This window comes from Spea bombifrons, chromosome 12 (genome assembly GCF_027358695.1).
Source record: "Spea bombifrons isolate aSpeBom1 chromosome 12, aSpeBom1.2.pri, whole genome shotgun sequence".
In the NCBI taxonomy this organism is placed as follows: Eukaryota; Metazoa; Chordata; class Amphibia; order Anura; family Pelobatidae; genus Spea; species Spea bombifrons.
In genome coordinates this window covers 12,715,466-12,739,658 of record NC_071098.1, presented here as the reverse complement: position 1 = coordinate 12,739,658, position 24,193 = coordinate 12,715,466, and the positions used below count along the sequence as shown (strand labels likewise).

Here is a 24,193-nt window from a genome sequence, read left to right as displayed (position 1 = left end):
ACGGATTACTCAGACACTTGGTAAAGTAGACATGACCTTTGGGCAACGCAAAATATTTCTTAATGCATCCAAAAAATGTAAAGGGGAAATTAAATATTCTTAACACTCTGTAATTTGCCATAATTAATAATTTAGTATTATTTAATAATCTACAAGCTGATAGCGACTGCATCCGTGTCTATAGTTTAGTAATTTAAAGTTTCGGTTAATTATTCCATCCCATGTATTGAAAATAAACTTTGCATGCACTAATTGTGCACAATTGGCATCACCTTGTGCCGGTGTTACCATAAAACCTTCTTTTACTTGGTCATTCAATATGTAATTGACTTAATTTGACCTAAAAATATATATATATATATATCTCTTGCTTGGAGTGTTAACTTTTGGAGCAGAGTTATTATGGCTTCTGAATTGTTTATTTTTATTTTAAGTGGTGGTGTAAATACTTTTTTGCATGACATAAGAGTAACAGTCCCTTCTCCCCCTGTTTGTATTGTAAGGGATATAGTCTTTGAAGGCAATAGGCAGCTAACCCCATATAGTGAGACAGACTGCAGTTACAGTATAGCGTTATGCGTCGGTGCCTTACAAATGCAATAAGGCATCAATGAATGCTGCGCTATAAAGAGAAATGTTTGTTCTTAAACATCAGTTCACCGGGGGATCACATTATTCACTATGTGTATACATGTATGTATGTATATATAGTGTATATGTAATATATAATACCTAGCAATTAAATGGCTCACAAGATCCATTACAGTAAGTCGTTCCCGAACCCAAAGATATAATATATATATAAACTGTAAGTTACATTGTAGTGTTGCACCTAAATTCTTCTAGTTCGCTTATAGTGCAAATCATGGGTTTTCTACATCCGAGTGCCGATTCTTATTCCAGTCTTTAATTTAACCTCATAAAAATATTAAACGAAATATAATACCTTCTAATACCAACGCTGTCTTCATTAAAGATTGCAATATTAAGTATTGCTACAAAGCATAACATAAATTCTGTGACTTTAATAAATCATACTGTGCAACACTTTCAGTTTTGCAGGGCATTGGTCCTCCCCCCCCAAATATATATATATATATATATCTCTCAGCATTTACATGTCAGATGCTGGAACCCTTTTCCATCCGTTTTGGATAATTTAGGGTTAATGTACGGGAGAACGTGCAGATGAGTAATACATAGATTTGCCTGACAACGCACAATTTGTAACCAAATAATGTTCCTGCGATATGTTTGTTATTAAGCGGGAATTTGTTTGCTGTGCTATATAACACAATTAAAGCTGATCCATCTATAAAATATATAATCTCTTTCATTCATAACTTTTATGTGGCAAAAGATCAGTTTTAAAAGTACGTCATCATCTGAAGAAACAATATTTATTGTAACTTCCCTTACTTGCTTAATCTGCCACCTCTGCTTGGAGGCTGTTCCATGTATTTTGCCTAAAAACAAAACAGAAGGATCTCAAGTGGAGATCAGTTTATGGTGAATGTCCTATATTGGTAACGGAAGTCATCATCATATTAGTCATTGTAATGTCGCTTTGGTGTAATTAATACACTAAACAGAAATTGCATACAGGTTTAAGCACTAAATTCCTGGTCAGGCTTTACTATCTGTCTGAGTAAAGATGGCGTCTCCAATATATAAGATCCTGGCCGTGTATTTCTGGTTTGAAACTATCTGTTTAGGTTATACTAGCAGCCCGTGGATAGCCCAGGGGTTAGTATTAATTATACGGTCCTATATGTACCCACTGATGTATGTTTACTAAAGTAAGCTGCTAATTTAACAAGAAGCTTGGACCGTTCTGCTGTAGAGATGTTGTTTATGGAATATAAGTAGGTTTTACCTTCCCGAGAAGGTGGTGGATACATGGAACAGTCTCTTAGCAGAAGTGGTAGAGGCTAATACAGTGAATGTAAGACTGAATGTGCTGTCAAAGTCTGTGTGGCTGTTTTGGTTGTTATGGTAACTGCACCAGAATTGGCTTTTATACATTACCCTCCTATACGTTGACAGTAGCGGTAGATTATGGTATGCTGCCACTTGCCCCCATTGGTTACATTTTTTTTCTAATAATAAACGCAACCATGTCACATTTAACTAAAACCCAAACCGGTGACAATTCGCTGAGAATCTATAGAATCTAGCGCTGTATATCTACTCCTGACATCCGCGTTCAGCCCTGTCGCTGTCAGAGGGTTAAACAGATTCTGTTTCTGTTCAATTACAAGCCTACCCCGTGGCACTGACTTTATGGCCATACTTAGCCGTGTTTAATTAGCAGCTCTATTTAAAGGGACACCTTAGTATGTTTGAAGGGTTTGTGTATATCAATGTCATTGGGCAGTGTATATGTGTGTGTGTGTGTGTGTATATATATATATATATATATATATAATGTATGTATGTGTATATATGTATGTATGTATATATATATATATATATATATATATATATATATATATATATATATATATTATCTCTCGGTATACATGCACAGGACCTCCTGTATGGACTCCTGGGTGCCTGTAGACTTGAAAATGTTCTATGCAATTGACAGATAAAATTTGCAAGTAAGAGATTAGAAGCTTTGAAAAGGGAAAGTTCTGATCTCAAAGTCATTACTTGCTTTAGATTTAATCACAAATCTTAATTGGCAGTCACTTGAAATTTGCATATCTAAACAATTGACCTTACTGCCTTGTGTGTTGTTTTTTTTTTTTTTTTTTTTTTATTCTTGTGCCAAAAATTGTGTGCCCCCACGTCTAGAGTCTGCGAGTTCTGTTATCTGTAGGGCTCTTATATTTGTCACAAAATTCAACAAATCGGAAGTTTCATTGATTGCCAGATATGGATTATAAGCGGATCTGTTGCTTTTATGTCTTGATCCTACAGTTTACGTTAAATCAATGAAACTGTGTTTACTGATTAAAATAAGTAATATTTATGAGTTAAAACCCGCTTTAGATGTGTATACACAGTGGGTATAGTACCTTAACTTTTTTTTCTCTCAGTATCTGCATTATTAACCACATTATGCTAGTAATGGTGTAGGGGGTAGGAGAGAACCTCAGGACAGGAACTGATTAGATAATTAGACCGGCCAACAAGTCACAAAAAAGCATCATGAACATTAATGACTATTTCATCCTACCATCTCATGTCATATTTTTTTTTAATGCTGGCTAAAGTCCATGCACACTAAAAGACTCCAAAAGAATGCTTCACAACCAGTATAAAATATTACATTATTCCCATCAAAAGTTCTTCCATGCTATTGTTAACGTTTTGGTTTTTTTCCCTCTTCTGTGTCCACAGGTTGACTAGCTCCCAAGCTTGGCCAACCCTAAGGAGACCCAGACAGCCTAATGACTACACCCCAGGAGCATTATGGATTTTACTAATATGGGTATGATACAATTACAGAACCCCAACCACCCCACGGGCCTTCTGCTCAAAGCCAATCAAATGCGGCTGGCGGGGACCCTTTGTGATGTGGTCATAATGGTAGATACTCAAGAATTTCATGCCCACAGGACAATATTGGCTTGTACTAGCAAAATGTTTGAGATCCTTTTCCACCGAAGTAGCCAGCATTACACTTTGGACTTTCTGTCGCCAAAGACCTTTCAGCAGATTTTAGAGTATGCTTACACAGCTACGCTACAAGCGAAGGTTGAAGACTTGGATGACCTCTTGTATGCTGCAGAAATACTAGAAATAGAGTATTTAGAAGAGCAGTGCCTGAAGATATTGGAGACCATCCAAAGTTCGGAAGAGAATGATGGAGAGCTTTGCTCAGGTGACAAAGCCTTGGAAGATGACGATGATAGAAAGGCAAGGTTTATCAAAAACATGTTAAACACAAAGCATTCCAGTGAAGAGAGTGGCTATGCCAGCATGGGAAACCAGAACATGGTGGATCAGAGTCCATCAGTGTCCACATCGTATGGACTTTCAAGCATGAGCCCAACCAAGACTGCTGTTGATAGCTTGATGACTATTGGGCAATCATTACTTCAAGGAGCACTGCAACAAAATGCACTAGACTTGCACTCCACCACTAGGCACCAGAGTCTTTCAGAGGTGAAGACAGAGGTCATGCAAGTTGATGAGGTCACAAATCAAGACAGCCCAACGGCAGAGTCCAGTACCTCAGGTGGGGAAAAGTCTGAAGATAAGAGCAAGGAAAGCCCAGGAACGCCAACACGTGGCAGCGTCATAACCAGTGCTCGAGATCTTAACTTAGGCCGTGATGAGAATGCTCCTGACCAGCCACCTGAGTTGGGTCAAGGTTTCCATGTTGGACTTGAGCATGCAGTCGCCAATGCTGACAAGCAACTAAGCGTCTACTCCGTCCTCCCAAATCACAAGGGTGAACCTATGATCACTGTGCCAACTTCTATGGCATCCGCTCTTCACATGCAACCAACCCTAGCTGTGTCCATGGACTTTAGTGCATATGGAGGACTTCTCCCACAAGGCTTTATTCAGAGGGAGTTGTTCAACAAACTTGGTGAGATTGCAGCTGGCATGAAAAACGATGCCAGAAATCTCAATGAGCACTGCAGTGTTTGTGGAGCACATCTTCCGGACAATGATTCTGTGGAACATCACAGGTAAGAATTTTCTATTCTTAAATGTTACTATCAATGCGCTGTACCAGTCAGCAAAAAGTTACTTATCCACCCATTGCTATGTTCTTGGGTAAATTAAAAAAAAAATGTAACTCCTCTGAATTTTATGGTTGGTTACAGGTGAGTAGCTTTTATAGCACTGAATCGGTACATTTCAGAATGTGTTTTTCCACGAGCGTGTATTGTATGTGTAATTAAAGGCTGGTCATGCTACTTCAGCATAGTACAAACTGTATCCTAATGTCAGAGAGCTTTGATCCAGCTTGCTCATCGTTTCAACAACAGGCGGAGAGAAGTGAGGACACAATGTACCCATTATTTATTTATTTTTATGAATGGTTAATCATCGCAGGTCTAGAGGCGGCAGAAGGGTACGGAGAGGTGAAATTAGGTGTGCCTTGCAATAGTAGTCTTGCCACACACGCTTGAGGCGTGGTGTGTACCTGTGTGTAACATTTTGTGCTCTCTGCAAACTCCTCCCTCTTACTACGTCTTCCAAAAAATGCAGTTCGGGAAACTAATAGGGTTAGCGTGATGAATGTCCGATCGCCGGTACAATGTACCATGCTTTCATGCAATGTCATTTCCAGAACGAGGAAGTGTAAGGCATCTGTCCATACCTGAACACTTTGTAAATCAGCAGTCACTAAGAACCTTTGAAACATTTTAACCCCTTACGGTCACTCGATTTCGGTCTCGCGCCAAAGTGCAAATAAGAGCACAAGCTGGCAGGCACGAATAAAATTCACCCTGTAGAAAGTATGACGGTGTCGCATTTGTAACTAAATGCCTCACAGTGGGCATCGAACCCTGGCTTCCAGAGTATGACCAACAGTAAGGATGACTGCGGCGTGACGTTCTGTGCAGCAGTCTAGTAGCTGACATGAGATGCAGATCAAAAGATGTCGATACAAATCAATAACATTTTGGATCTATGCGTTTGGTGGCAGTCTAGCTAACGCCACGTATAATGTGCCCCAACTTTGGTTGACAGGAGCCCGTTAACCCTTTGCATGCTAGAAACCTTCATGCTGTCTACATGAAGACACAAACTACTGGTATTTTTACGGGGGGGGGGAGTAATTTATAATTTGTGTTTGAATGATGAGGTGGAATTGATTCAGTTTTACATAGTTCACATCTTGTTCTTTTGGCAGAGATGATGAGTTGTCTGTATTGCAGAGGAACCAGAAATTCCTACTGCTCATCTTCAAGCCCGCGTGATTTCATGTAACTCTCTTTGCTCATTACTCATATCCTACGGTTTCAGTATTCTTCATGTGGAATAAGTTTACTGACATGTACAGTAGAAAAGTTTACTTCAACGATGTAAGGGCTTTATTTAGTTTGCAGTTAATTATACATCCATTATATAAATAGGTCAGATATTTTTCAGTTATTCCGCACCTTGCAGCACCAATTCACAAGGCTACGATACATGGGGAAACTACTTGTTGGTTAACTTTGTCCTAGATGGTTCTGGGAAGCTTGGCTGATTGTCATGGGTTATATATAACGCTCATGTTATATGTGCTAGAAGGTAAATTGACCAAAGTGTAAGTTCTGCCCACAGCATCCCATATCAATGTCAGATCATGTATGTGTTTTGTATATTAAAATGCTCGCTATATAGAGAGCCGTCCATGTAGGATATATTTCCCTTCCTTTGCTACTTTTGGTTGGGTCTTCGAGAGATTTGGTGCAAATTAAAAGTATCTTCTATCTCTTTCTTCCGCCCACCTTTCCTACTCTTCTGTTTAATCAACAGTTGTGGTTTTAACAGCAGTTAACGTGCAGGGGGGTGAATAATGGTGTTATTTCCACCTAGAACATTTCTTTTATGTTCTCTTGCTTAAATCTGTTCTGTTCTTATACTTGTGGTTGGTTTTTCAGATGAAGCTTCGTCTAGCTTTTTGCTTACTTGCTTTTTCCGATGCAAGCAGCAGAAGGTTAAGAGAAAGCGTACGATAGGAAGGCACATAACACCGTTCACTACCCATCCTATATAACGCTTATGGATTTCTGGCCACAAGGCTGCAGCAAAAGTATATTCCCTCTTTGATATTAGAAGGGTTCACTTATCCTCGCATGGGCATTATGTCATCTATTTTTTTTTTTCTTTAAACTTTGCTTTTAATGTAAATGTTCAAGGACATACGGCCATTAAGTTTCAGGTTTTCAGGAATAAAAATATATATTTGATTTCATTGCAATTGTAAAGAGTAAAGAGAAGCTTGACTGTAGAAAACATCGGGAATTGGTTAAATCTGATACCTGTTGACTTCATGCTTTTCATTTATTCTTGTGCTCATTTTTACTAAGATTGCTTCCCTAACCCGGTTTCAATCCAAGGTGTATTAGTGGAAAACACTGCTTGTTCACGTAGCAGCTTGTGCTTCCTTATACCACGGAGTACCGAGCGCCTCCGCTCAAGCATGCGCAATCACAGATTGCATTTTCCAATTTTGGGGGTCCATATGAATCTAGTGATGTTTCAGCCATGGCCTTGCCTTGGTGCTGATCTCATCAAACATTTATACACTGTCTTATTTTATTTTCATTGTGTGTGTGCGTATGTATAAATTGGAAATAGAGGCAAAAAAGGTGATCATTGTTGACCTTGTTTGCCTACCCACAGAACTAAGAAATTTCTGTAGGAAAAGCTAGTTTTCTGGCTTGTCTGGTGGACGTAGATGAGGGTTTAATTATTATTATTATTATTATTATTTTATATAGCACCATCGAATTCCGTAGCGCTGTATTCCTGCTATTACCTAATTCTTAGTGAAGGGGTATCATCACACTTTTTTCCCCCACCATACCTAATTTGATTTATTTATATACTGGAAATGCGTAAATTAAGTTTGATACGCAAATTCTGAACACTAGAAACTGTAATGCTTCCTATTTCATAATTAGTATATTTCAAATCCATCCAAATATTTGCATTTTAGATATGCTGGTACTTAATGTTCCCAAAACAGTTGGGTTGCGTAACGATGAACAAAAGACTCGATCCCGTTGAACGGGGTTGACCTCTGAGAAACGTGTAGCATAGACCGGTGTCGTTGTATCATTTGAGAAACATTTGTTTGTGTCAGAACTTGGTTACCTCTGTCCTAAGCTAAAATTGGCACCTTGTAGGGTGGGTATCTGTAATTCCCAATCCTGGTATGAAACCTACCTGTGCTGAGCTATTTGTGATCCCAGAAAAGCTATGATGTTCTAAGCAAATACTTTCTGGAGACTCTAAGTCATTTCCCAAATGGCTTTCAAATGTGAAATGGTCTTACTGGGAAAATTCAAGACCAGCAGTCTTACCAGTTACCTAAATACTGTGCGATATGAACTTGTGCACAAAGACGACATGAGTGTGTTGGGCACAGGATGTAACACAATGACTATTTTCTTCAAATTAGCATTGTTTTTAAACTGACTGTGGGTACTATATATATAATATATAAAACATTTTAACACTCATTTTTGAGGCATATTCACGGTCTGATATATAGATCAGAGGACTATTCTGCCTAGCCCAGGGTCCCTGATGACTTGTGGAAGCCTATTACCAATTTAAAAACGTGTCTCCTAGTCATTACAGATTAGGCTCGGCTATCCAGAATCTCACTCGGCCTCGTTTTTTTATATGGTGTGATTGGCTAACTTAAATAAACTTAAGTAAATATATTCTCCTTAATACAAATGAAGTGGTCATCATTTTTGGCCATTTCAAATGTTGCAAGGTGTTAGTTTGGGAGTGGGACTTTGTAAACATTTTACTTGTTATGGCAGATAAGGTTAAAAAAAAAAGGCTAAAATTACTTACCGGATTTATCTCTGATTTCTAAAAAATTCAGCCATTGTTTTTTATAACGTTTATATTTTTGCTGCTTTTTTTGACACAAAGACTCATGGGTAAGTAGCTCTTCCTGTGAAACAAAATAATTAATTAAAAAGTTGCAAATACACGTTTTACATACAACCAAAGGGCACTTCAACCTTTTGCTTGGAGTGTCCCCTTAAGCATATATTGTGTTACATTTACACAACCTATAACATCACTTGTGTGTCCGTATACACGTTAACCCCTACTGGGGTGGTGCGAAGGGGTTTGTTTAAGCGGGAAATGCTGATTAATGCCAGGAATGGCCAGGTTTTATTAGTGGCACCTGGTATCACAGTCTCTCGGTAATGGAAGCCAGCCCCCTGGCCTGAACTCGCTTTGAGAGAAATGTCCTGATTAGTTCTAAGCTTTTTTCCTCGGCCCTTGGCCTGGCTCAGGAAATGAAGGTTCCCCTCCCAGCTGACCTGTGCTGGGTAACCTTTGCCTGTGCCCTGTCAGAGGCTCCTGGGGTGTGGGGCTGAGCCTTCTGTACTGGAATGAAGCTGGAGGACTAATAGGCAGAGGTGACTTATTTATGGGCTGTTAGAAGGGGACTGTGGGGTTGGGGGTTAACTGGTTGCATCCCGTAGGTCTATTTGTGTGTGTTTAATAATAACACGGGCTGCATGTTTAGAATTATGGATGCGAGCGCGTGTTTATGAATGAGCAGACTGGATGGGCCAAATGGTTCTTATCTGACCTCAAATTCTGCGCTTTCCTTGCAAGCCCGTACAGTAAAATATAGCTATAGATAATTAGCTTATTATTATTATCCTTTATTTGGCAATCACCAACAAATTACGCAGCTCTGTACTGGGTCAGTAAACACGCATAACAAATATACATTAATACACACAGACACGTGGGGTGTTGAGGGCGCTGCCCGCGAGCTGCCATCTAGCCTTATGGTACTTTTATGCAAAGTTCCTGGCTTTGAGGGCCCCGCTCCTGAGCTTACAATACAGCGTATTCCCAAATTTTGCAATCGATTTACATCTTTGCAGTGTGTGTAAAGCAAAATTGCTTGTGTGTGTGTATGAACTTATTTATTGTGTGTGTGAATTTATTTATTGTGTGCGTATGGTAAACAGAATTCATTATGAATGTCGATTTAACTGCTCTTTCTTTTTTGGGATGGGGGGGGTTTGGTAACTATATTTTAATTGGTTTATCTGGCATTCTTCAATTTTTACCTATTTATTTAATTAAAGTCCTAGATGGGTTCCCTAAAGTATAATTAGTTCATGCTTTCGCATAGAGGTGTGCCGGAGGGGAGGTAGGGGGTGCGAGGACAAAGCAATTTCAGCTTCTTCTAACCACAGGGGTAAGTGTTGGTGTTTGGGGTTACATTTAGTGGCAAGTAGATTACTTTAACTGTCTGTAATTGCTTCCAGATCTGACAGAAGGGTTGGAGGGGTCTGCTTGTGTGTGTGTGTGTGTGTGTGTGTGTGGATTAAAGTACCAGCGAACCTCTTCCTACACGCTCCGTAGTTTATTCATTCATTCCTCTGTTCCTGGATTCTGTCATTCAGTACATGCCAATATGCAATGTGTCTATTTTTTTTGGGGGGGGATTAATAACCCCCAATAAATAATAATTAATAACCCGAGCAATTCATTCCATAAAGTCAGTAAGTTTCTAGCTACTTACTGTTTGATGTATATTTTTGCTTCTAAACATACCTTATTTTTTGTTTTGCAATGGGAAATATTCCAAGTTGACTTTCTAAGTGGGATAACAGAGACAGGACAGTAGGTTTATACAGTAGATAACTGGAATATAATTTTACCAGAAAAATAAAATTGGTGGCTTTGGGTGATGGTTTTCCTGGGTTTTAGGTTTTTGGGTCACAGATTTGACATGGTAGGAAGTCTACCAAACTGAAAACTCCTAATGAAGGCCTCTATTCAACATAAGGCACCACTGAAAGTGGAGAGACGGACCTCTGCTGTGGGTCTCGTCACCTGATCACATCCTACCTTCTGCATGGCTCATGTTAGTGAGTTCTGTTGATGAGATGTTATAGAGTACCTGTATGATTGGTATGAGGCTCTATATTTTAACCTTAAGTTTAATTTTTGAGGCATATGTTCTGCCTATGGCTCAAAAGACAAGTCAGGTGGTTCTGGCTAACCAGAGTTAGACAATAAGTCCATAAACTGATGAGGGCTGTGGAAGCCTTTGCTTCTTATGGGGGTTTACTCCGAGGTCCACCACAACGCCTGAAAATGCTTACTCTTGTGACGAAAGGTCTTATGATTAAGTTACTCATAAATGAAATTCCATTTTATATCTTGATCCTTTACTTAAAGTGCAGAAAGACCAGAGAAAAACATGGCAAGAACAATGACCCCCTTTTAGCCCCTACACTTCAGTGCTGCTTGCGTATAGCTGCTTGCTAGGCTTATTTCTGAAATCAGGTTCTAATCAGTTCAGCTGATAAGCTTGTGGTCTGTTTTATCTGTCAATCTACTTCGTGTAGGTGGTTCAAACGACTGTTTCTCCATTAAACAAAGATAACAGTGGCTTATGGAGGGAGGGGAAGGCGCGATGGATAGAGGAAGCATTTTATTTTCATGTTAATAAAAAAAAAAAAAACGGTAACTGAAAAGAATGTTTGAGGTTTTTGCTTCTTAACTATTTATTTTTCTCCAAAAGAATTACACATTTCTGTTTTTTTTGTTTTTTTTTTTTGGTATTTTTTTATGGCTCCTCAATGCATTTTCATAAAGCGAAAAAAAAAAATGCTGCTGCATTTTAACTATAATATTAAATTTAATCTACAGATGTATTTGTATTTTTTTTTAAATGACTTTTATAGTTTGTTTTCCAGTAAAGAAAAGGTTAACCTTTTAAGGTACTAAGCAGGGTATGCAGCTAATTAGCAGGCCACTTTGTCATCACCCCTTGTATATCTTAGCCTCTGCAAAAACTTCCTGTGAGTGATATACAAGCCTTAATTATGTGACATGTTTACTGACACTTAAAGACAGATAGCAAGCTGGCTTTTAGCATTCTTTAATACAATTCTATCATTTTCTGTTAATACGGTTATCGCTGTCCCTTCAGACGCTGTAGCAATATGATGATTAATATTTATGCGACTTTTTAAATTTTTAGTGTCGTTTCTTATTATCTAATGTAACATTTAGCAAGCAACCAACATACTCGTTAACGAGGTAACATACAAGGTATACGGCTGCATTTATTATGGCTTATTCTATTATCTTTTATTGATATACCACCAACAGATTGCACACTGCTATAGCTTATACATAGATGTGACATTTTGGAACAAGATCGCGTGTGTGTGTGTGTGTGTGTGCGTGCGTGTTCACTTATCCTTGAATGACTACATCCATTTTTATTTTATTTTTTATTTTGTTTTCTGCTCCAATGCAAGAAAACATGCATTCAAATTACTAAATGAGCTACTGCATTGTACTATCTAAAAAATTATATATATCGCAAGTGACTTATTTTTTAATTGAAATTTGAACCTAATTGACCTAATTATGGTTTTGTGAGGCAAACTTGTATCTTTCAGCACATAATCTATTAATATAGATATATCTATATAATCTATTATATGTATGTGTGTGTGTATATATAATGTGTGTGTGTGTGTAATATATATATATATATATATACATTTAGTAGTTAAAAGAAATTTACAAATTTATGTTTGCATGTGTGGTTTTTTTTATTTTTTTTTTTTTATCCCCCCCCAGGGATGAAGTCCCCCTTAAATACAGGTACATAGGAAGATTTTTTTTTTTTTTTTTTATATGAATGACTTCATGTAAATTGACGATTCTCCAAGGATCTCTGGATTCCTAATGCCAATAAAAGAATTCAGTTGCCACATTGCAGTAAAGGTTAACGTATAAATCACCTACGTTAATATGTCAGGGCAGGTGTTCTCATCCTGAACCATCTGTGCAGAAAAATGGTTTACCGTTACCTGTCTAATTTCCGCTGTACTTAATCGTTTTGGCCAATAAATTTTAGTTTTGTTTCTCAAGATGTAATATTCGGCAAACCCCGCCAAAATATGTAGGTTAATGCACCAAAACAGCGTTACGTGTGACAATATTTTCCTATTAATAAATGTAATATGCCTACTTGTTAAGTGGCGCGTTTAACGGATACAGAAAACGTGTGGGTTTCATTTTTGCGATGTTGCCATGTACTAATTTAAGCCTTTGACTCAACAAGCAATTTATAGTGTCAGAAAATGGAAACGTTCTGTAAGAAGCAACACTGGTGCAAAGTGCCGAGAACGTTCCATTGGTTGCTATGGCAATTGCACTAAGTTTACTATTTATACATAACTCCCAACCTAATCACTTTTCTATGATGTCATATATTGTTTAGTATCATACTCCCCTTTGTCATTTTAATGCTATACCTTCTGTGAGGGGGTTTACAAGACAGGAATTATTTAAATGCTTCTGTCATGATATGTAGGTCATAGAAACTTTTTTTTTTGTGATTGACCGTAAAGCTGCCAATCTGTGTGAAAATACCTAAAGAACATAAGGCAGTCTAGATTAACGTGCATGCTCCAGCAGCATATTAGTTTCTGTTTATTGGAAAACCTTTTTGTGTTTTGGTATACGTGTGTGCGTTTGTATCGTGATGTTCGTGCTCTATCCACCCTAGCCATTAAAAATGACCTATAACTGTACCTTTTGGAGGCATATACAGTATAATGTCCTTATATGCAGGTCTCCTCCTAGAACACTTATAGCGCATTGGTGCTGCACCATTAGAGCTTCTGCTTTCCAAAGCGCATGTCCGTTGTACTCGCCAGCGGTGGCATCTAACTTAGACCCAATTGTTGCCAGGAAAGCACCTGCATTGAAATTAATAGTAGCGATTTCCAGAGCGATACCATTTAATTTCAATGCAGGTGCTTTCCTGGCAATGATTGGCTGAGTCAAGCAGCCAATAATGGTGCGAAAGCAGGAATATGGAAGCGTCTGTTCTGCTGCTTCTCCTAAAAGTAAGCGATTTTATTTATTCACCCCAACATCGACATAATGTATATTAAACTACTTACCAGACACTTTAATATTTGTCAACTATTGATCGGGATGTGTGGAACCGTCCGTTTTAAGGTCAGTGGACAATAAATGACAGGCATGCAGTTGTCTGTTACTTGTGGCCCCACTCAACTCTATTCTATACTCAACTCAACTCTATAACTCTATCGGCCGCCTATGCTTTTTCAACTCAAGCAGCATGTGAACTTTATCAACGACAAGTACGGACCTTGCCATGCCCATATAGTATTGTTTGTGTGTGTGTGTGTTTATAGTATAGTCCTATAAACAAAAATACTCTTGCAGATTCTATTAAATTCTCGAACGCCACAACACTACAATACACGCAGTCACAAAGCTCATTATACGGAATTGATTCATACCTGTGCTTTACAAGTTCCCCCACAGTCTAACGCTTCTCGATATAGCACGCTCTATCTTTACATGTGTAACACATCAAAATAGCTCGGCTGTATTAATGTTGCAGGCTTTTTGTTCTTAATGAGAGGAGGATGATTAATTAGCACGTGCATTCTAATCCGGTTCATTATAAATAATGTATGATTTGTAAGAGACTTTGCAGATTGCGAGTCGGAAAGTGCTGTTGCTAACCTGTAAGTTAGGGTGACTTGAAATTTAACTAGTAGTTTAAGCCGGCTAAAAAATAAGAATTTGCCATAAATGACAATGTCCAATCGCAACAAACTCTATACCCCGCCATCTTTTTGCTGATATGATGCCTCTCTTAGGATGGAGCTGTTTATTTCTGGTTTTACTTGTACAAAACCCAAGCTAATAGTTGTGGGTAACGAGATGTCACTCATTTATAGATCGACTCTTGGATATGACGTCACATTTTGTTCTCGGTTTTTGTACCTGTGGCTCCTTTATTATGAACCCATCCTGGTTAGGTTCTCCTCTACATTCCTGCCTGGCTGGGTGGAGCAGGTGAAGTCTTTTGACACTGAGGAGATACAAAATCTCAACTGCTTTCATTGACCAAGCATTACAAAAGCCCAACCACGTTGAGTTTCTCCAGAAGGACAGACCAAGTTGGTTTTGCATTATACATAGTTCATGTAGTAAGAGGAGATGTCACTATTGGCATTCATGATGGGGATCAATGGCGAGATATATTGTCCATTTTTTTAGGGCAGACCTGGTGCACTGAATGGTTCTTATCTACAGTCAATTCACCTACGGTTGATGGTTAAAACCAACTTTTGCACGGCAGTTTTGAAGAACTAATATAACAATTATTAAAATTAAAGTTTTTTTTTATTGAGAATTGATTGCAGTTCAAGTGTTTGGTTGCCAATTCTATGACTTCTTTCTCCTATGGCCAATCATCACATTGCTGAGTAGAACAATATTTTTTGTAATACTTTATGGAAATTTGCCGAGAACAAGGAAGTTTCTCCCCGCTTTGAACTGTGACGGGTTTAACCAAAATAACAAAAGTACAAGAAGATTCCTCTTGCATTTTCATACCGTGTATTAGATTACTCCAAAATACTCCAAAATAATCATTACTTTACAATGATCCGTAGACCATTTAGAACTTCCATCATTGGTAGGTCTTATTATATTTCGGGTGATGTGACCCAAGAGACTACTGCTTTGCTGGTTAACTTTAGATTTCTTTTATCCTGTCTTAGCATAACCATTTATTACTAGTACCCATAACTGCCACTAACCGCCGGTCAGCGTTCGCCAACAACGGTTTTGCTTGGTTTGTCCAATTTGAGTTTTTGTGGCATTGTGTGGTGTAGAGAAGGCAACGCAGCGTTATTTTACTTATCTGCAGCCAACGTACTCGTCTCTTCTCGAAACGCTTAACCTCCGCATTAGACGTCGGCCTCCAGACCTCCCCTCTTTCTATGTATAGTTGTGGCCAGAAAAGGAAACTTGCGAGCGCGTTTACAAAGAGCGCTGTAGGAAATAGTAAACTCAGTGGGACTGGGCTTGGTGTCGTGGACTATTTTTATATAGATTTCTTTAGCGGCTGAACGTCTTGACGTTTGGCTTATATTCTAAGGTGATGGGATTTTCTTCTTTCTATGTTCTCAGAAATACTAGATGTTTCTTTCCGTTTTCTTAGAAGCTATGATTGTGTTAGCGACACCTTACTCTACGCTGATGTGTGCACTGTTGGCATGCGTCTGTTTCAATTTAAGAAATTAATCTATTCTATATAGACGACATATAGCTTATTTGTCAATCCCTGTAATGACTCTGGGTTTAAAGCTAGGCTTCTGCTAACTACAGTTTAAGCGGCTCTTATATGCTAAGTGTGTGTTACATAAATATATATTATAACAGAATTACATGTTCAATTTGGGACACTGAAATAAAAAAAAAATTAGGAGTTAGGAAGCAAGGGATCTGAGCATCTGTGGTCAGGTGATTAAAGCAGCCAATCGGTGCCCCTGTTCATTAGCCCCCCCCATGACTTTTGCAGAGTCGGCGCAAAGTATGTCACGCACAAGAACATGTGTTTGGCCAAACTTATCTCTTGCTCTGAAAATATCTGAGGGTTGGGCAGAGGGGCAAATGCTTATGGGGGGTATTCTGCAGAATCCTCGTGCATTTGCTAGCGAGAAATGAAGAAAATGTCAAGGATCCCTTTAAAGCCCCCTTAAGTTCAATTTCCTTACATTGCTTCTAAGTGTCGCCAGTATTGTTATGAATAGGTTGGGGGTGGTAAACCTGCTTGCTACAGTATTTTAGGAGGATAGTATTTCCTAAACAATGGCTATAGGGCAAGCAAAGCCCTAAACACCCCAGATCTATTATTTACTGTAGTTCTTTCATTGGCCCCGGTGAAAAGAGAAGCTGATGAGAAGGGTCTTGTGCAAAGGACACTGTGTTTGCTCATTCAGGCCATCGTAGGCCGGACCATGTACAATGCAGGGGAGGGGGCTTCGCACCGGACCAAAGGAGCTTATTGTAACTTTGTCAGGCTTGACTGAGGCTGGAAAGGGGCTAGTAAAGGGTTTGTGAGAATAGACTGACGTGGGGGCTGGGGTTGTTTATCTGGGCTCTTAGCTATTTCTCAGAGTTAATTAACTCATTCTCTGCTGATGTCTTAAAGCCACATGTAGAAAGGCTTCTCGGGGAATTTGCGCTCGCTGGTGTATGACATCACTTACGTCTCATATGCCAACATTTTCTGAATGCAGCCAATTCCTTATTCTATACTCGTGGGCACATCATCCAGGGTCAGGGCCCCCCAGATGCTTACCTTGCCATGCTTAGACTAGGCGGGCGACCTGCCATGATCTTGTTAAAATTAAAATCATCCCCCGCTTGTTGGATACCTTGTTTTTATTTTTTTTTTAATGCTATGCTTTCACTTTCGCCATCATCAGTGATTGTTGACTTGTTGGTGTTTATTATTATTATTATTATTATTATTATTATTAAACATGTAAACATATTCCACAGTACTGTAACTTAAGAAATAAAGGTTCTGTCTAGCTGTGATAGTTTGTCATGGTTTTCGGATCAATGGGACATTCTAATCGCTGTACGATTATTCTTTAGCCAAGCGAGTAGTGGTTTGATTAGCGGTATATATGTCTATAAGCTCTGCTAGCAGTGATCGGGTGAAACATGACTCGAAACATACAAATGGTAAATATGCGCTACTCATACAATACAATAGGGTTATGCTGTCCCCACCATGTGAAGTATATAGGAAAGGAAGGTGTCAAAAATGCATAAAAAAGGTACAACTTTTTAAAGGACTTGGAAGTGTCCTCAGATTGACAAAAATCCTAAATATTCTTATGTCATGCACTACTTTTACAGCGCTGCGGAATATGGTGGCGCTATATATATATATATATATATATATATATATGTATATGTGTGTGTGTAATGTTTGAGGGACGATGATTATATTCCTGAAATCGTGTCTCACCTGTGTCTCACCTGTAACTCTTTGTTCCTTTTTTTATTTTGGTATAACATATTCTGAACGGTAACTTGGGCTGCTAACCTTCCTATTGAACTGGCTAGTATATCCGACTTATGTGTGTGGCTAAAAGTTGAGGCATTCCAAAGATGGCCACCATTCCCACCGGAAGGCTTCTAGATTAGTAGATTGTAAACGCGTTTGAATTGGATCCTCCTTCCCCTCTTTTTTTGTTTTTTGTTTCTCCAAATGATGCGATGCACAAATTGTAAGGTCCCTGTCTGCCCGTTGTACTGTGCTTCAGAACACGATGGTGCTATATAAATCAATAACGGTTTACCATGGGGGTCCAGTGTTTTGAGCAGAAAAGTAGAAATTTAATTACGTAGCAGAAGTGTTTAAATTTTGTAAAAAAAAAAATGTTATTGTCGTAATAATAAAAGGCTTGCATCAAATGATATAAACTGAAAAGTCTGTATTCTGTTTATTATTATTGTTATTACGGAGTATCCCCGTCCTCCGGAGTGTTTGTTCAGCGTAAACATATAAGCGCGATAATGAAATGGTTAAACTTTGATATTTTTGCACTGACTCTGCCTCCCCTCCCCCGCACGTGACGGTGCCTGTTGAGGAAGGGGTTAGTGGTGAAAGAAGGGGGAAGCGTGAGATAGGTATTGTGAGTTTAGAAGTTGTCACTAGCCAATGACAAGTGACCCTCAATGAAAGCCGTTAGTCATGGTTTTCTTTGATGGCCTTTAAATTTGCCTGGGCTCATAATGCATCCTCTCTGAAAGACCCCACAGCCCGCTCCCACCGCTGCCGCAAAAATAAAAAGTTATCAACCCAACTGACGCCTCTTCGTACCCTGCATTATTTACACTCTGGAACCGATTAGATCTCTTATCTAAAGTGTCTCTGAATAGTACACAACCGGAAAAGATTTTATTTATTTATTTTTTTGTTGGTGGTTGTATTCTCACCAAAGAGACCTAAAAGTTCTTGGATGCAAAACATCACCGCAAACATTGGAAATATTTACTCTTTGGTTTGAAAATGAAGTGCCGAGAGTCGGAAAATGATTGTGTAAGTGGGGGGAGTATTGGAACAGCCTCCCAGCAGAAGTGGTAGATGCGAATACTGTGGAGAAACTTAAACATGGACAGGGTGGGCATATATCTATGGCCGTCCTCGATCTAAGACGAGACGGAGGAGTGATTAAGGATTAAAAGATGCCATAAATAAGTTATTTCTGTAGAGGATATGAGCGGTTTTAATTTATTTTGCTGATTATACATATTCCGGTTCTTGCGAAACATTCACCTTCTTTAGATGAAAGCCCACCTTTCGCGAGGGACGTGGATGAGCGAATAAGAACGGGTAGTAGAATCCTGGAACAGGGGGCATCTAGGGAGGTGTGTAAACTTACAGCCCTTCCGCTTTTTATATGGGGGTTTTGCCTTTGATTTGAATCGTCTTTCCTGGCCGCTCCGTTTATTGAGGCAATAACATTTCTGAAGTGAGGAGAGGACAGACAGCGATTTATAAAGAGTGTTACTGTAACTTGGCGATAGAACATTAACCCTCGCTAGGGAAATGAGCCTTCTGACTGTCTGCAGGGACTCGGCAATAAATACTTCTCTTTGCCGCTCTAAATGACTTTCCGCTTGCATTTTAAGCAGTGGTGCAATGGCTTAAAATAATCGGGCTATCCCCCTTTGTACAAAAGGAACATTTATTAAAATAAATGTCATACACCAATTAAAGTGAATAAAATGAATTAAAGCCGCGCTCGGCTCCTGCGCTCCGTATGCTATAAGAAACATTAAGTAGGGGGTAATAAGGTTGTCCCAGCTAAAAATAAATAAATAAATAAAAAATGCCACAATGGGGTGGCACTGTGCCACCGGGCTACTTAAACCAAGAAACACTCTTTTAGCATCTTTCCCCTTAAGCTACTGCAGACCACGCATTTCAAGGTAATCAATCGTTTTAGCACAATGAGGCTAGTAACGTAAACGCAAAGATGGCCATTATTTAATAAATGATAGAAATGGCAACTGTTTGTTTGTACTTTCCTGGGTAAATGTAAAGGTTTATTGTTACTATGTTTGTTAATGGTGATTATTGCTGAGCCTGATGTTCACACAAAATATTCTTATTTTTACTATTGCCGTTTATTCTGTCTCCAGCTGTTGTGGACTACAATGCCCACAATCCCCAGTTAGTCTGCAGCGGTTAGCCAATATTTTTCAGAAATCTGCAGAAAGTACAGAATAACGATGCTGCTGATAGAAAATAGAAAAGCCTTATTAAGGATTTTATAGTGCATTTTTAGACAAAAAAAGGTTTTAACAGACCTCCCATTAGGCAGCCTTTGTGACAACATTGTAGAGATGGATGGCTCTAGAGATAACACATTTCTAAATACTGTATGAGCATCATTATCACATATATATATATATATATATATATATATATATATATTATAATATACACACACACAGTCTACTACCGTAACACTCAACTTACATCGGTAGTCGTTCTTAATGCAAAGTAACCGGTTGTTGAATGTAAAAAGCCAAACTGATTAGAACAATAGGTCTAAAAAAACGTAGCAAGCTTTGTATTTACTAACAAAAGAAGCCATCAGTTACCTAGTGTCTTGAAAAGAGAGCAATCATCGCTGTGATGGTGGCATGTTAATTGGGGAATCGGGTTTCTTTTGGCCTGGAAATAAGGTGGTGTTGGGTATCTACATGTTGACTTGGGAGAACATCCCTAAAACTGCCAGCGTAAAAATATAATATACGCACTCAATATTACGCACAACAAAAATATTTTTGTAATGTAATAAAAAAAAAAAATATTAATTTAACACATGTAGAGTGATTGTAGGGTTTTATAAACTTTCTGTAGTGTATAAGGGATGTGTAACGGGTCTTCTGGAAGAGAAATGAGTAAAGATTTCTTGGAGATGAGCAGATCGCATGTGGTTGGTGAATGGCTTTTAGTCTCCATGCTTGGTGGCTGCAGCTGCGGCGGGGGTTAACGCGACTTTCTGGGCATGGTGCCAGCGTTGTCTCAGTGGGACCCCTGGCAGCTGGACTACCTCTTGCTGCGTGTTACAAGGATATTGGCACGTGCCGGGGCCAGCCTCCCTAGGAAGACCCATTTCCTCTCACCCAGCTCGCTGACCAAGAGATGGATGTCCGAGGGCTTTGTAGTTAACTCTTTTTGCTGCAACAGAAACTCAAAACACATTATGGATTTTTTGAGACCCTAATTGAAAAACATGTACTAAAGAAACCATCAGTGTGTGTGATATGAATATATATATATATATATATATATATATATATATATATATATATATATATATATATATATATATATATATATATATATAATATTGGGTGCCTCTATAAGATGGCACTGCATTTAATAAAATACAAAGAGCTTAGGAACGGAAAGCTTAACCCCAGGTAGCGTGAGGTCACATAACTCGCCACTAACATTTCTCAAACTCCATTCAGAAAGCTTTTAAAAAATTAGTTGTGGGGGGAGGATTTAATATAAGGTAAGAGGGGGGGCACAGTTCAAACCTGGAGTTACGAGTTAAGTTATCTTGGGTTATGTGCAATTTTTTGAACAGAAGGAGAAGAAAATCATTCATAGCTTGCTGGATAACTTTAAATAAGAGAAACTTATATAAAATACAGAATATATCATTTTAAAGTCATTCAATTTTGTGATTTAATTTTCTTTTTTTGTGTTTTTTATTTTTTTTTAAATGGCTCCCTGCTTTAAAAAAAAAAAACAAAACAAACAAAAAACCTCTTTTCTTAAATCTTTCTCATGGCCATGTGTACAGAAGAATAAAGTCCAATGGATCTGGTAATAAAGCCTTATCTTGTTCTCACCCCCCTTCTCCAATTTTAATACCCCTTTTAACAATCCACACTTGTCAGGTTGTAAATAGGTATCCTTGGCCTGTTTGTGCATTCTTCCAGCCAAGGATAAGCCTTACAATAAAGGCGGTGGGGAGAGGGGGTCCTGTTGACATGAGCCCTAGAGCCATTTAAACCGCACACAGGATGTTTTCACTGCTTATCAGCTCATTTTAAGGAACATGATGAGAGGTAACGCTGACCTTCCACCTCTGGCCAAATTCCTTTCCATTCCATCTCCAAATGTTCTTCCTCTCTTAATAAAAGTGGCCAAGGTAACCTCTTTGTGAATAGGCATTCATTTTTGTTCTGTTTTGACGGCCAAATGGAGTATGTTTAAAGTAATCGGGTTCAGATAATTATAATTGTATAGAATCTTTGCAGGATTTTTATATATAATGCCAGTAATTGAAGTTTAAAATATACCCGGTAGTTGATGTGTTCGCAGAACTTGCTCGTAATGCCATGTTTTCGGCGTGTCCTCCGATGTTCCTGCTCAGATGCCTTCTCTCGCTGTTGCAGATTTGAAGTATTTAGTCGTTCGGTGGGATGTAGCGATAACGTTCATGCTCTCGCTTCCGTGTGGCAAACGACACTGCATGTGATTGCAATAGAATTACAGGTCAATGATAACTAATGTGAATCTAGCATGACCATTGACCTCTATAGCATATTATAATACATGGGACCCCCCCGCCCCCCTTCTCTGGTGTACATAGCAATGTCACGGTATAAATCTGGAGGAATATTAGCCACTGTGCTGTGATCAGAAAACACTGATGTATGATACTTTATTTTTTTTTATTTAGTTGTTTTGTGTTTTTTATGTTGCTGCTGCCCTGTAACATGTTTGTTATATTCACTGTGTATCTAATAGACATCTGTCTCTGTAGGAGTGAGACGTTGTGCTCGAGCACATGGCTAGCACCGCGCATGTGGAGTGTCCGTACTGTACGTGTGCATGAAGTTTATTACGCCTGCGATGGATCCGCTCGTAGGATCTATAAATATACTGTGAATATAGTGCGCTCGCTGAACGTTGTTCTTCCTTCCCCTTTTATATAATGATGTGATGTTTGGAGGTTTGCCAAGCACGAAGACCTTTGTTGCATTAGTGTTTTGTACCAATTCAGGCGAGCTGGGGGAAACCTGCATTTTAATAGCAGCAAAAGGTCAAACAAGGCTGCGGGAATTCCCTGCTACTCGCTCGCTGCGTATCCGTGAAATATTTGTATATGTAACAGAACAAATGAGTATCGCAGCGCTTCGAGACGGACCCTTACAGGGATTCCACTTTTTATTTTAGTAAGAAGATCTGTTTCCTTTTTCTGTTTCCTTTTATTTACATAAAGGGAAAAATTGGGCTAAATATAAGAAATATCGTTCAGAACACGTTTTCTGATATGGAACTCTTAAGCAAATCGGAACAAGAAACATTTAAAGATATTAATGATAAACTGAATGTTACAAGGATTAAACTTATCACTCCCCCCCCCCCACTAACTACAATTTTAATGTGTTTTCTTTAAACCCAATTTTACCTTTTGTAGCTGAAAGCATTATACATTTAGAATTCAAGTTGGGTAAGAATGGGTTAAATTTGGAGTAAATGTGTGGTAATCCGCTGTTTTTGAAACTAACCGGAAGTAGGCGGCCACAGGCACCTTAGCTTCTGTCTCGTAAATCTAAAAGTTAGAAATTAAAACTGGAGGATCAAAGGTTTGGATGTAATGTAAGGAAGCTTTTACTTTACTGAGAGGGTGGTAGCTACGTGGACCGGCCTCCCGTTGCAACTGGTAGAGGCTGATACAGTGTGGAAATTTTAAATGTGCATGTTTTGGGCAAAATTTTATTTTGAATCTAAAACAGGACCAAGGACTCGGTGAGGTCTGAGTATTTACTCAAAGAAGGACAGGCAGGCTAGATGGGCCGAACGGTTCTTATCTACCATCAAATTCGACGTTCCGTACCATGATGCCATTCGGAAAATCCTTCCGCAGGATAAAAGGACCGACATTTCACCCGGTGGTTTATGCTCCAGCTGCAGGGGGCGCTCTTCTTATTCCACAAGAAACGGTCCTGAAAGAAATGAAGACTTACAAAATAACTGGTAAAGGAGCAGCTTCCCCCAGTAAATCATACATAGAAACGTAGAAGATGGCGGCAGATTAGAACCCTTCGGCCCGTCTAGTCTACCCGTTGGCGTCTTGACTATTTCCACCCCCTTTTTCGCCTGTTTTACATCTTCATCCTTGCAACATCTAATACCGCTTATTATTTCTTGTCCTCTTCCTTGTTTGCTTACAAACTGGGCCCTGGTGAGATGTTTGTTCCGGTGATCGGTGCTTTCTCTGTCTCAGAAGGACGGCAAATTTCTTCCGCTACTGTTACCCAGGGTGTCATAAAGCGAGATTTGGACACAGACTGCATTGATATTCCTGTCTGTCCTCTCCGCTAATACAAATCTTCACGGGCCCAGCTAGGCAGCACGCAATGGCAGTTTTTCTTCATTTAGCTTTTAATTGCATTCTTTCTCTTTTTATGGATAAAAGACTGTCCATTTAATTAACTCTAGAATGCAATTTCAAAACACTAATGCGTTTACACATGATAGCTTTTAAAATAAAAGTGGTTCTTAAAATCGCACATCGGGCTTTAGCGCGGACGTGTGTTTGTTAACCTCCCTGACATACAGGGGACCAACAAAACGAAAAGCTTCGTCTGCGTT

General features: G+C 38.9%; 1 protein-coding gene across 1 annotated transcript in view; it reads left to right on the top strand.

Moving 5' to 3' along the window:
- Positions 1-3,399: 3,399 nt before the first annotated feature.
- Positions 3,400-24,193, top strand: part of ZBTB16 (zinc finger and BTB domain containing 16) — a 59,201-nt gene continuing 38,407 nt past the window's right edge. Inside the window, exon 1 of the mRNA XM_053451457.1 lies at positions 3,400-4,649. Coding sequence (XP_053307432.1) covers positions 3,421-4,649 — 1,229 coding nt within the window. The 5' untranslated portion in view covers positions 3,400-3,420. The remainder of the gene's footprint in view (positions 4,650-24,193) is intronic.